Source organism: Emys orbicularis, chromosome 2, assembly GCF_028017835.1.
Source record: "Emys orbicularis isolate rEmyOrb1 chromosome 2, rEmyOrb1.hap1, whole genome shotgun sequence".
NCBI lineage: Eukaryota > Metazoa > Chordata > Testudines > Emydidae > Emys > Emys orbicularis.
The window spans coordinates 92,147,313-92,161,354 of record NC_088684.1 but is presented as its reverse complement, the minus strand read 5'-3'; the positions used below and the strand labels follow the sequence as shown (position 1 = coordinate 92,161,354).

Below are 14,042 nucleotides of genomic sequence, written 5' to 3'. Positions count from 1 at the left end.
ATTACTTTTGACAATGTTTGGGGCTCGATTACAACCAATAGCTGGTTCCTAAGCATCGTCAGATCGATCTATACTATCTAGTTCCTCTCCACTCTTTCCCCCCCCCCAAACACACCTTCCCTGTCTGTCTTCAGGGACCCATCTCATGAAATACTACTCCTCAAGCAGCTCCACTCTTTACTGGTTTTGGGAGTGGTGGAGGAAGTTTCTCCAGAACAGTGAGGTAAGGGCTTCTATTCCCAGTATTTCCTGGTTCCCAAATCCAAGGGAGGATAAGATCTATTCTCGACCTCTGCAACCTCAACAAATATGAGATGAATGAGGTATGGTCACCCTATCGGCTATCCTTCCTGTGTTGATTCAGAATGACTTGTTTGCTGCTCTGGACTTTCAGGCTGCTTATTTCCACGTGGTGATTCTCCTGAAGAAGATTTCTCCGATTCATTGTGGCGAACCACCATTTTCAGTACACAGTCCTGCTCTTCTGCTCCCAAAGTTTTTACGAAATGTATGTTCAAGGTAATGGCATACCTCAGGAGAAAGGGAATCTATGTCTTTCTGTATCTGGATGACTGGCTACTGGGAGGCAAGTCCAGGGAAGAAGTTCTTTCTCATTTACATATTACACTTTGCTTACTCAACTGTATGGGTCTCGTCCTAAACACCAGAGAGTCAATATTGGTCCCACTCAAAAAATCGAGTTCATTGGGGCCCTAACAGACTCTGAGTTCAAGAGCATTTCTACGAACCGACCATTTCTAGACAATTCACCACCTTTGTCTCGATCTGCGGTCTCAACTTTCCACATGTCTGCAGGCACATAGGGGGTTCAGTTCACAAGGTTGCACCTTTACCTTCTTCAGATATGGATCAGGACTGTTCACTGTCCAATCCTTCATCCCTTGAACATGTTGATCCACCTCCCTCTGTTTGATCCTGGACTTCTTTCAGCTGTGGATGGTTCAGGGGAATGTATATCAAGACATCTCCTTCGCTCAACACTTACCAACCAGAACTGTCGTCACTGACTGCTCCCTGATAGGTTGGGGAGCACATCTGGGGTCATTGAAGGTTTTTAGAGCTTGTGGTCGGGACAGGAAGCTCCACTGCATGTTAACGTCCTGGAGCTTCGGGCCATCCACAATGCTGTCTCGCTTTCTAGTACCACCCCAATGTATTATGTGACTAGCCAAGGGGGAGCACGTGCTAGGATGCTCTGCTGAGAGGTGGTCAAATTGTGGCAGTTCTGCATCGATAAGAGTATCACTCCAATAGCCAATAATTGCCCGGGGACCAAAATTATCTCACGGACCATCTCAGCAGGAATTTTTCCTTGAACTACAAGTGGTCTCTGAAGCCCAGAGTTCTGCAAGTCATCTTTTGCAGTGTGGGGCATCCCGATGATCGACCTGTTCGCTACAAGGGACAACAGGAAATGCCATCTATTCCGCTCTTGAGAGGCCTCGGTCCAGGCTCCCTGATTTGATATCTTTCAACTCAGCTAGCAATCGGCTTTCCTGTACACTTTTCCAGAGATCCCGATCATTCCACAGGTCATCTTAAAGCTGAAAGTGGATTGGGCCAAGCTCATCCTCATTTCCCCAGCGTGGCCAACACAGTGCTGATTTTCTGACCTTCTGATGTGTAAGTTCTGCCTTCCATATCCCTTCCTCTCCATCTGACCTGCTCATGCAGAATCATGGTCACACTTTTCATTCTGTGCTCAGTTCCCTACATCTCCCAACGTGGCTGCTCTGTGGTTGAATAAGGAAGACGAGCGATGCTTGGCAGCTGTTTGACACAGGATGCCTTATTTGGCAAAGTGGAAGTATTTTTCAGTGTGGTCATTGGCCTGCGGAGTTCAGCTGATGCTGGCTAGTATCCAAGATGTCTTGGAGTATTTGCTGCATCTTTAGTCGTAAGGCCTTATGCTTAGCTCACAGAGGGTGCATCTAGCAGCAGTCTCAGCCTTTCATCTACCCATTCATGTGAGACGGGTGTTTTCCAGTGCCATGATGGTGAGATTCTTGAAAGGAATCTTTCGTCTCCTTCTGTCGGTGCAGGAACTCATTCCCTTGTAGGACCGTAACACTCTCTTAGTGGCTGTCATGGGACTTTCATTTGAGCCTCTGGCATCCTGCCCACTCTCTTATGTCAAAAAGCTGCATTCCTTCTGGCGATAACATCTGCAAGGAAAGTGTGAGAGTTGCAGGCTTTGATGGCAGAGCCTCCTTATACCCAGTTCTCCAAAGACAAAGTGACGTCATGGCTGCACCCAAAATTTGTGTCTAAAGTGGTCTCTCGGTTTTATTTAAACTAGACGGTATATTTGCCTGTGGTGTTTTGTTTTGTTGGTTTTTGTTGTTTTTTTTTTTTTTTTATAAGCCGCTGTGACCGGGTGCTGGGCTGGGATTCCTGAGCCAGCCCTCTGTCACACCAGCTCAATTAAGGGAGTTAAATTGGAGCTGGGTAGAGAAACCTGAACCTGATTGACAAAGGGGAAACAGCTGCCAGCCTAAGCAGCCTGGGGCTGCATAAAAGCCTCGGGAAGGAAGCCAAGGGGGTAGACAGAAAGGGGGGGGCGGAAGCCAGAGAGAGGAAGGAGAGTGGGAGCTCTTTTCTCCTGGCTGCAGAGACTGAGAAGCCCTTAAGGCTGAAACCCCCAAACTGTGTATGGTGAGAAGGTGGTGGGATTGCACGCTGTAAATAAACTGCACCGGTGATTGCTGAACCTAAGGGTCTCTGAGTGGTTTTTGGAACAGAGCAGAGGCAGGAGCAAAGGGGACCCTGCTACGCCCTGTTACAGCCGCATTCATTTCCAGAGGAGCAGCATTGGACGTCAGATGATGTCTGACCTTTTATTTGAACAGGACTAAACACATTTGGGCTTCGCCTCATCTGTTTGTTTCGTATGCAGACCATATGAAGGGACCAGCAGTCTCCTCCAGGTGATCTCTAAGTGGATAACTTCCTGCATCAAGACTGCATACGAAACAGCTGCAGCTATTCCCCCTTTATGGCTGCAAGCTCAGTCTACAAGATCATAAATTACATCAATAGCATTCTTAAGTGAAGTCTCTATATTGGATATTTGCTGGGCTTTCCTGTCAATACATACATTTACGAACCATTATGCCAGTACTGTGGCATCTAGAGCAAATGCAAACTTTGGGAAGGTGGTCCTTGTTTAAGTAGACTCGAAGCCGCACCTCCTGTGGATACTGCTTCTGAGTCACCTAATTGGAATACATGGCTGCATCTACAGTACAAGAAGAAGAAACTGGTACTTATTGTAAAAGATACTGACTAGTTTGCTTATAACCACTGTGGAAGAAACGGTTAGTTACTGTAACTGTGGTTCTTCTTCGAGTGCTTGCTCACGTCCATTCCATATTAGGTGAGCGTGCTTGCCAATGCACCAGTGCCAGAAGTTTTTCCCTCAGTGGTATCTGTAGGGGACCGGCTCTGGCGCCCTCTGGAGTGGTGTGCACATGCCATGGTATAAGGGGCACCGCCGGCTCCCCCCCACCCTCAGTTCCTTCTTGCCGCCAGTGACTGTGCTGGAACGTCTGCTGCTTCGGCTAGCCTTTTTTCGCTTCGTTCAGTGTTTTAAACTTTTCTTGTAAAATAGTTGTACATAGTTAAGTTTCCCTTAGTGTGCTAGTGTTAGAGTGTTTTTACTTGATTGGTCCCGAATGGGACTAAGCCTAGGGATGGGGCATGCCCCGGTCCCCAGGTTTTAAGCCCTGCGATTGCTGCACAAAACCAATGCCCATCAGCGATCTGCATAATAGTTGTTTAAGGTGTCTCAGCGAGTTGCATATAAGCGACAAGTGCTGTATTTGCAAGTCCTTCAAACCTCGGACTAAGAAGGAGAGAGACTTTCATCTCAAAGCGCTCCTGATGGAGTCGGCTCTAACTCCGCCACCGAAGCAGTCGAGGTTCAACTCTACCCCGAGCACTGCAGCGTTGGTGCGGAGCGCCCCATTGGCACTGTCAACAGATCGACGCCGATCCCACTCCCCGGCACCTGCCAAGCGGCAAAAGAAGACCAGGAGAGGAAGATTTCCTGCACAAGGGGAAGGAGAGGGCAGGAGGGGGAGCCAAAGCCTCAGGTTGAGCGGTCCAGCCCACCCCAACCAATGCCTGCCACGTTGGACAATAATGAAGGCCTTCATCAGTTAGAGGTCCTGTCGACGCCCAAGGCCCTGTAGGCAGCGCAGGATATCCTGGCGCTACTGGGGCTGCCCACACTGGGTACAGCGGTACCCTGGTCTAGGGGTAAACCTACCTTGGGTCCTTTCTATAGGTCCCCGTCTCAGCAGCACTGCTCCCCATTGTGGGGGCTGTCCCACCAGCGCTCACTTGCACGGAGCCACCAGGCCTTGAAGGCAGAGAGGAAGGCTCGGCTAAACCTTCATTGGTCTTCGGACTCAGGGCACCCACCACAGGGCTCAAGGCACGCCTCGCCGGTGACCTGGCACAGGCCTGCAGAGGTCCGCCCTTCCCGGCATCAATAGCACCAGGACTGGCCCAGTGCTTCACACTTGTCACAGGCCCAGGACAGTCAGTCTCAGGAGCGGAGTCACCAGTCATCGGCTCGCTGGTATGTGTCGCCACGACGTGGATCCCCTAGGTCGGGGGGAAGGTCTTCCCGGCAACTGTCCCACTTTGGATCCCAGTACCGGTTGAGCAGCGTGAGGCATAGATCGCAGAAGGGACTTGTCCCAAGCGGAGAGCTCCCCGTCCAGGTGCTGTGATCGGCACCGCAGCGACCGGGATCGCTGATCTACTCACTCATGATCACCTGAGAGCAACCACTCAGCTTTGAGCTCCGGCACTGGACAGGAGTCGTTGCCGGTGGGCCAAAACCCAGCACCAGCGGTCCCCTTGACGTCAGTGGTGTCACCAACTACCCCAAGGCCCCAGGGCCAGTGGCCGGCTGCCTGGTATCCATGGGGCTTTACCTAGCCTTCACGAGGTTCAGGTCGGTGGCGGAGGCCTCAGACAAGCCATCGGCTTTGGTTTCCCACCCTCTCCCAGAGCCAGCTGTTTCTGAGGAGGGAACCCCTCAGGCTCATGCAGACCCCGGGAATCAGCCGGCTGGACCACCAATGGACGTGTCAGACGCTGTGGCGCCGGCTTCCTCCTCATCTTCGCCCGATGAGGCAATTGCAGGAGTCCCTCACCCGGTTCCTCAGGATGATGCTAAGGCTCATCAGGAACTGTTGAAAAGAGTTGCCTCTAATTTGGGGCTCCAGGTGGAGGAGCTGGAGGAACCATCGGACTCCCTATTCGACGTCCTCTGCTCAACAGCACCGGCTAGGGTGGCTCTGCCCCTCCATGAAGTGGTGTCTAAGATTACAAACGCCTTGTGGCAGACATCTTCATCCCATCCCTCCATCTCCAAGAGGGCAGAAAGAAAGTATTTTGTGCTGGCTAAGGGTCCTGTGTACCTATATATCCACCCGGCCCCAAGCTCCCTGGTAGCAGCAGCTGTTAATGAGCGGGAGAGACCAGGCTAACCGGGAGCCACTCCTAAGTATAAAGACTCAAAGAGGCTGGATTTGTTTGGATGCAAAGTTTATTCATTCTCCAGCCTCCAGTTGAGGGTAGCCAACCACCAAGCTCTCCTTGGCCGGTATGACTTCAATATGTGGCCAAGTTTGAGGATTTGCTTTCCGAACTCCAGGAAGGAGTTCTGGGCAATCCTCGAGGGCAAGGCTGCAGCCAGAGCAGCCCTGCAAGCAGCCTCGGACACACTGGTCTCCGCGGCACGCACCATAGCCTCTGCCATCTCCATGCGGAGGGTGTCCTGGCTCCTTCTCTCAGGCTTGTTAACAGAGGCCCAACAGTCGATACAGGACCTTCCCTTCGATGGCCAAGCACTGTTTGCTGAGCAAACAGACAATAAATTACACAGGTTGAAGGACTCCTGTACTACATTGAAAACCCTAGGGCTCTACGTCTCGGGTCTGGCCCATAAGCGGTTCAAGCCGCAACAGCCCACAGGGTCAATAAGAAGAGCAGAGGCTTCAAACGCCGCCAGAGCCACCAACCTCCCTCTACCCAGTCGGGCACCGCCCACAACAGGCAGGGTGGCAAACGGGCGTTTTGAGGGTGCACCCAAGGGCGACCTACCAGACTGTACCCCAGATCCATCCTCCCTATGTTTCTCCAGCCGCCTTTCTTTTTTCCTCCCTGCATGGACTGCGATAACCTTGGACTGCTGGGTCCTCAACCCAGTGGCCCAGGGCTATACCCTCCAGTTTCTTTCTACCCCCTCTCTTATCCCCCTTCCCTGTCCCTCTTCAGGAACCCTTCTCACAAAAGTCTCCTCACACAGGAGGTGAGGGGCCTGATGCATCTGGGAGCAGTGGAGGGAGTTCCTCGCGAGTACAGGAACAAGGAGTTCTAGTCCCGGCCAAAGACGGTCTAAGACCCATTGTGGACCTGTGAGACCTCAGCAAATACCTAAAGAAGTTGAAGTTCCGCATGGTCTCCCTGGCCTCCATTATCCCCTCCCTGGATCCGGGAGACTGGTATGCCGCCCTCGACTTGAAGGACGCGTACTTTCATACAGTGATCTTCCAAGGACACAGACGCTTCATGGTGGGATTGGACCACTACCAGTTTGCGGCCCTCCCTTTTGGCCTAGCAACAGCCCTTAGTGTGTTTACTAAGTGCATGTCGGTGGTAGCAGCTTGCCTCGGGGTATTCAAATATACCCGTTTCTCGACGACTGGCTGGTCAAAGGCCGTTCCAGATCTCAACTCCAACAGGACATCGCAGTGCTACAGGTCACGTACCAGTCCCTGGGCCTGTTGGTGAACGACAAGAAGTCAATGTTCGTTCTGGTGAAAGGATAGAATTTATCGGAGCGGTGCTTGACTCCACCTGTGCCAGAGCTTTCCTGCCACAGGAGAGGTTACAGACGATAGTGGATCTCATTGCGGGGGGTCTCTGCATTCCCTCTAACCACAGCTCGGATATATCTGTGTTTGCTGGGCCACATGGCAGCATGTACGTACGTTGTCCGCCATGCAAGGCTCAGAAAGCGACCCTTGCAGCAGTGACTGGCGACAGTCTCTATTCCCAGCCCAGAGATCACCTGGGCAAAGTCATTACCATCTCACCGGGGATACTCACCTCCCTGCAATGGGGACAGACCCCCAGGCTGTCCTGGAAGGGATTCCATTCGACAGCCTGCACCATTCGGTTGAACTAATATCGGACGCTTCAGACATCGGCTGGGGAGCACATCTAGGCGAGCTACAGACCCAACGGACATGGTCCCCAGAGAAGATGACATTGCACATAAACATCAAGGAGCTCAGGGCGGTACGTTTGGCCTGCGGGGTCTTCCTACCACATCTGTCAGGCAAGGTGGTGAGAGTGTTGATGGACAATATGGCCTCTATGTTCTACATCAACAGGCAAGGGGGAGTACACTTGTCGGCTCTCTGTCAAGAGGCTCTCCAATTGTGGGATTTCTACATCAAACATGCGATTAACCTGGAGGCCTGTTACCTCCCCGACGTCAGGAACATGCTGGCAGATTGCCTCAGCAAGTCCTCTTTCTCTCACCATGAGTGGTCGCTCCATACGGAGGTAGCCCGAACACTCTTCCAGAAGTGGGGAACTCCCCAAGTGGACCACAAGGCAGAACAGGAAATGTCATCAGTTCTGTTCCCTGCAGGGTCTGGGCAAGGACTCTATTTGCAACACCTTCTTCCTGTCATGGTTGGGGGGGGTCTGATGTACGTGTTGCCACTGATACCACTCATCAGCAGAGTCCTGTCAAAGATCAAGAAAGACAAGGCCCAAGTCATCATAATTGCCCCGGCGTGGCCACGACAACATTGGTTCGGCATGCTGATGGGCATAGCGGCGACCACTCCCTGGCCCCTTCCCGACCGACCGGATCTGATTTCGCAAGATCACGGGTGCCTTGGACACCCCAACCTCGCCTCCCTCCATCTCACGGCGTGGATGCTGCGTGGTTGAACCCAGAAGAAAAGGCCTGCTCTAAGGAGGTCCAGCAAGTCCTCCTAGAAAGCAGGAAGCTTTCCACCAGAGCAACCTACCTGGCCCAGTGGACGAGGTTCTCCCGCTGGGCGTCTGAGTGTAGCATTTCTCTGTTGTGCTCCTCCTTGCAATCTATCTTAGATTACCTGCTTCATCTTAAGAACAAGGGACTGGCACTCTCTTCCATCAGGGTGCACCTCGCGGCCATCTCCGCTTTCCACCTGCTGATCCAAGGTCCGACGGTGTTCTCGCACGACATGTCAATCAGATTCCTGAGAGGCGTCAAAAGGCTCTTCCTGCGGGTTCGGGCTCCTGTCCCACAGTGGGACCTTAACTTGGTTCTTTCTAAGCTCACGGGCCCACCCTTTGAGCCTCTGGGCTCCTGCTCCCTTTCTCACCTGTCATGGAAGGCCGCTTTCCTTGTGGCGATAACATCGGCGAGATGAGTGTCGGAGATTAAAGCCCTGACATCGGAGCCACCGTACATTGTGTTCTACAAGAACAAAGTTCAACTGCGACCCCATCCTGCCTTTCTGCCGAAGGTGGTGTCTTCCTTCCATGTCAACCAGGACATCTTTCTCTTGGTGTTTTGTTCCAAGCCGCACACCACTAGTGAGGAAAGGAGGCTGCACACCCTGGATGTCAGGCGTGCCCAGGTGTTTTACCTGGAGCATACCAAGCCCTTCTGTAGGTCTACCCAACTCTTAGTTGCGACAGTGGACAGGATGAGGGGCCTTCCGGCATCCTCGCAGAGGATTTCCAACTGGATCACCTCCTGCATCCAGACCTGTTACGAGCTGGCATAGGTCCCACTGCCGCTGATCGTGAGGCCCCATTCAACTAGAGCCCAGGCGTCCTCTGCAGCCTTTCTGGCGCACATTCCCATCCAGGACATTTGCAGAGCAGCAACTTGGTCTTCGGTTCACACGTTCATGACTCATTATGTAATCACTCAGCAGGCCAGAGATGACACTGGGTTCGGCAGAGCTGTGTTGCAATCTACATGTCCATGAACTCATACCTGCCTCCATTGGTACTGCTTGGGAGTCACCTAGTATGGAATGGATGTGAGCAAGCACTCGAAGAAGAAAAGATAGTTACCTGTTCCATAACTGGTGTTCTTCGAGACGTGTTGCTCATGTCCATTCCATGACCCGCCCTCTATCCCCACTGTCAGAGTTTCCAGCAAGGAGGAACTGAGGATGGGGGGAGCTGGCGGTGCCCCTTATACCATAGCATGTGCATGCCACTCCAGAGAGCACCAGAGCCGATCCCCTACAGATACCACGGAAGGAAAAACTTCCGGCAATGGCGCATGTGGCGAGCACACACACCTAATATGGAATGGACATGAGCAACACATCTCAAAGAACACCAGTTATGGAACGGGTAACTGTCTTTTCTTCGAGATGTGTTGCAGATGTGTTTTCCGTGACCACCCTTTGTGTCCTCTGCATCAGAGTCTAATCTCTGGGCATTTGGTGCAAAGGAACTGAGGGGGTCGGGGCGATTCTGCCTCAGGGGAGGAGCTATACCCACAAGGCGTAAGCACCGACCCTCTACTTGTACTGCTAGGCAAAATTCTCTGGCTCCAGAGTGCTAGGCACTTATGCACCTAAATGGAATACACATCTGAATCAGATCGCAAAGAACCACAGTTACAGCAAGTAACCATTTCTTCCACAGTGGCTGTAAGCAAACTGGTCAGTATCTCTTGCTGCTTTCAGCATCTTGTTTCTCAAATTCAGGTTCCCATATGTCCAAAACTGCACTGGGAAAAAGCTAGACTTTCCCAGGGAGCCTATGGGCTGTAGCAAAAGCCTAAGATTCAGATTGAATCTTCTGACTTTGGTGTAACAGATAGATAGGAAGGAACGTAGACAAGGCTTTGATCTCTCATTTTTCAGAAATTCCTAAATTCCTTAAACTCTTAATACTAAATTTATTATCTGCCTCACTGACTTAATTACGAAGATACTTTCCTGACTGGTTTCAGTGAATACATTCTCATGACATTTTCCTCTCTGTTTCTGAAGACTGATTCCAAAATTGTAAGCCCTGCTGTAATCCTCTTTTTTTCCCCCATCAACTGACTACCTCACTTCATATCAACTATCTAGCCATGTACAGTAATACTCATATTAATACAGTGTCTTTCATCAAAAAGAGCCAGATACAAATGTGCTTTCGTACTTCACCTACCACTAGGGTGATCAAAGGTCCCAATATTAGGGGCTTGGTCTTACATACGCAGCTACACCCCCTCGCAAAAAAAACCAGCCCGCGTCCCAGTTTTTCACAGTTTTTCGCTATCTGGTCAGACTACCTACTACTGACACAACACAAAATTTTAGGATAAGAACTGAATTATTTATTCAGTATAAACTACAAGAGGAATTTGGGTTGACTAATGTAGTTACCTTAATTGTAGTTTAGCCATATCAGGAATAACAACCACATTCTTAAAGAGCACACAGTACCTCTAGTAGCAGTTGATCATGACCTCCATATTACATCTCATTGTAATGGTATCCCCAAGCAGTATTTTGGACCATTTTTTCCTTTTACGACTCAGAGAGAGGAATGCTATTGAGCCACTTTCTCCAGAATCTGTGGGGGGGCATGGTGTTTTTTTGGCACTGTCTCATTCTTGTACTAAACAGACCAGCCCACAAAGCTTATCTGACATGATCACAAACCAAGTTGATTAGCTGTATTCTTATCCATGCTTTTTATTTTATGTAAATCTTGAGATTAATTATTTATGCTTCTAGGCTGTCAATACTTGCTGTGGAAGAAGCGATTAGTGGGCTTAGTCTGAAGCCCAGTGCTATGCACCAAACACTCCTTAATTTCCTAAACAGGAATTTTTTAACAGTAGATTGGACAAACAGTACTACATTATATAGAGCAAATAAAGATCATGCACAATACTGAATTTTGTAGTGATTTTTTTAAATTTATGTATTTTTTTTTAAAGTCAGGTTATGCAGTCCATTCCCTTTGGAAATTATTTTTAGTGGGACAGTAGAAATATTATTTGTAAGTGAATCTCACTTTGGGATTTGCCTTGCTCTTTTTTTACACACACTAATAAAGTGGCTCTTGGCTTTATGCAAAAATTACTTTGTAATTAGGTCATTCTGTATTTATTTCTAGCCTGCTTTTCTTTTTTCTTGTACTCAGACTTTACTTTAATTTTTGCTAATTCACAGTTCAGAGCTAGGAAAAAACAGAACATACAACATTTTAAGTCAGTTGTTGCCATGGATTCATGTCTCATAATTGCTGTAGAACCACAAAAACTATAGCCCTCCCATCATTGCCTCTAAAACAGCTTTCCCTTTGAGTACAAAGTTATCCCACTTGCAGCTCATCCTGAACTAAATCTTCTGTGCATCAGTGTAATTCCTGCCAAAGGCACGTTTTTGTAATAGTAGTTGGTAGGCAGTACTGACCTTTTTCACTTTTCATTTCCAACATGGACTGATTAATGAAAGATTTATTGTTTATTTATTATTTCTAATATTGTAGGGCCTAGGAGCCCTAGTCATGGAGCAGGACCTCATTGCACTTGATTCTGTACAAACACAGAACAAAAAGACCCTGCCCCAAAGAGCTTACAATTTAAGTATAAAACAAGAGATAGCAGATGGATACTGACAGGAGTATAAGGAAACAATGAGACAATATTGGTCAGCATGATAAGCTGTGATCTCAGCACACATATATAATAGATGTGTTTTAATCTACCATATGTTTAAACTTTTTTTTTTAGTGCCTTGAGACCAATAATTCTGTACTGTACTCTGCTCTATGATTCATCCTACAGGATCTAGGCCTTACTACTGTTTGGGATGACCAGCTATCCTATCTCTTGTCACCAGCCTTGGCAGCCTATGAGCTTGAACGTACAACAAGCATCTCTGCAGGAAATGAAGAGTTTCAAGATGCTATAAGGAGAGCAGTACCTGATGGTCACACATTTAAAGGATTCCCCATCCATTTTGTTTACAGAAATGCAAGGAGAGCATTTTCTACGTGCCTTCGGTAAGATTAAGATGTAAATCTAGTAGTATTAGGTTTTATAAACATGTAATAGGTTGTGAGTTTTCATAATTGATGAAGCTGAAATAATTCTAAATTATATTATCATCTTTTACGCATAAGGGATTTAGCTAGAAATCAGAATGGCATAATGAACTGGAAATGGGGAACAGAGCTTTTCCCATCTAGGTCACTAATCTAAATCTGGTTCAGATTGGTAGTAACTATTTAGTAGCCTATGTGAAATAAGTGATTTGTCTCAGCCCAGTATCTAATAGACAACTGTTAATATCACAGTAACTACAATCAGTAGAATTATTGGCAGTATTAGCTGAGAGGTCAAGGCTGTAATACAGTTAGATTTATTAAAACACTTGAGACACTTCATATTATCAAGCAAATTCAAATTATTTTTCCTATGATCACTGCCCCATGGATTGAAAACTCGCTTAAGGACAGTAAGTGAAAAGTAGCAATATATAACCCAGCATCTTGTTGTCGGAAGTGTTTAGTGAGGTGATATACAGAAGAGGCCCGTGCTTGGTTTCATTCAGGTTATTGACTTTTCAATACTAATAGATAGGGCCCTACCAAATTCAGGGTCCATTCTGGTCAATTTCATGGCCAGAGGGTTTTAAAATTGGTCAATTTCACAATTTCAGATGTTTATATATCAAATTTCATGGTGCTGTAACCGTGGGGGGATTGCAAAGTTGTTGTAGGGGGGGTTTCCAAGATTCCCACCCTCACTTCTGTGCTGCCTAGCTAGTAGCCTCCGAGCTTCCTGCAGTTAGAGGAGGTTCTGGGAAGTGGAGGTGGGTAGGATCTCCCCCATGCTCCTAGGAGCTAGTCCAGGCCAGTGACAGATTAAGGCAGGGAACCCTGGAAAAATGAGTGTCCCAACCCCAGAAGAAGCCCTAGGGTAGAAGCCCCAAATGGGTCACTCTGAGCCCCGGCAGGAGCCCTGAGCCCCAGCTGCAGCTGCGGGGCTGAAGTCTTGAGCCTGGGCTGCCCTGAGCCCCGGCTGGGGGGTGGAAGCCCTGAGCCACTCCAGCAGGGGGAAGGTGCCGAAGCCCCAAGCCTGGGTTGCCCTGGCTGGCAGGGGGTGGCGGTGTGGAAGCCCTGAGCCCAGGCTGGAGTGGCGGGGGTGCCCTGAGCTCCGGCTGGAGCAACAGGAAGCAGAAGTCCCCAGCCCAGGCTGCTCCAAGCCTGGGCTGGAGCAGGGGCTGGGGAGTCCCCAAGCCCGATTTACCCCAGCTGCAGCCGGGGAGCAGCCCGGCAGGAGCTGTTGGGGCGGGGGGGAGAAGGGGACGCCAGGAGCTCAGCGCTCAGAGCTGCGGCAGGAACTGCGGGAGGGAAGGGGACAGAAGCCTGGAGCCCAGCTCCCGGGCTGCTGCAGCGCAGAAGTGAGGGTGTACCACCCTCATTTCTGTGCTGCCTCTGGAGGTGGATCTGATCATCTCACCAAGAGCAGCCAGGCAGGAGAAGGACAAGTCCTGTTCCTCCCCAGAGTGGCTAGGAGTCCCAGGCTCCCAGCAGCAGGGGCGATCAGATTTCATGGGGGAGGGCTGATTTCACGGTCCCTGACGTTTTTCACAGCTGTGAAATTGGTAGGGCCCTACTAATAGGGTAATGATGTTACTCTGTCATAGCATCAAAAGGCCAGATTCCTGGCATAGTGATGTCCTGGAAATATGTCTATCACTTCAATCATGACTAATACTTGTACAATTTTTTTTTTAATTAAAAACTTTATTAGTGATTTAGTCACTCATAACTAATTGCAATATTTAAACCATATTATTCATGTTTCCTTTGTGCCAAATAGGTCTCCTTTCTGTGAAGAAATAATCTGTTGTAGGGGAGACCAAGTGCGACTTGCAGTTCGTGTGCGAGTGTTTACATATCCTGAATCTGCGTGTGCTGTTTGGATCATGTTTGCTTGTAAATACCGCTCTGTACTTTAA

At 49.2% G+C, this 14,042-nt stretch overlaps 1 protein-coding gene across 2 annotated transcripts in view; it reads left to right on the top strand.

Moving 5' to 3' along the window:
* CEP76 (centrosomal protein 76) overlaps positions 1–14,042 on the top strand; it is a 45,451-nt gene extending 31,409 nt beyond the window's left edge. For both annotated transcript variants that reach the window (XM_065399563.1, XM_065399562.1), the window contains 2 exons: positions 11,861–12,078; positions 13,904–14,042. In XM_065399563.1, the coding sequence (XP_065255635.1) occupies positions 11,861–12,078; positions 13,904–14,042 (357 nt within the window). The remainder of the gene's footprint in view (positions 1–11,860; positions 12,079–13,903) is intronic.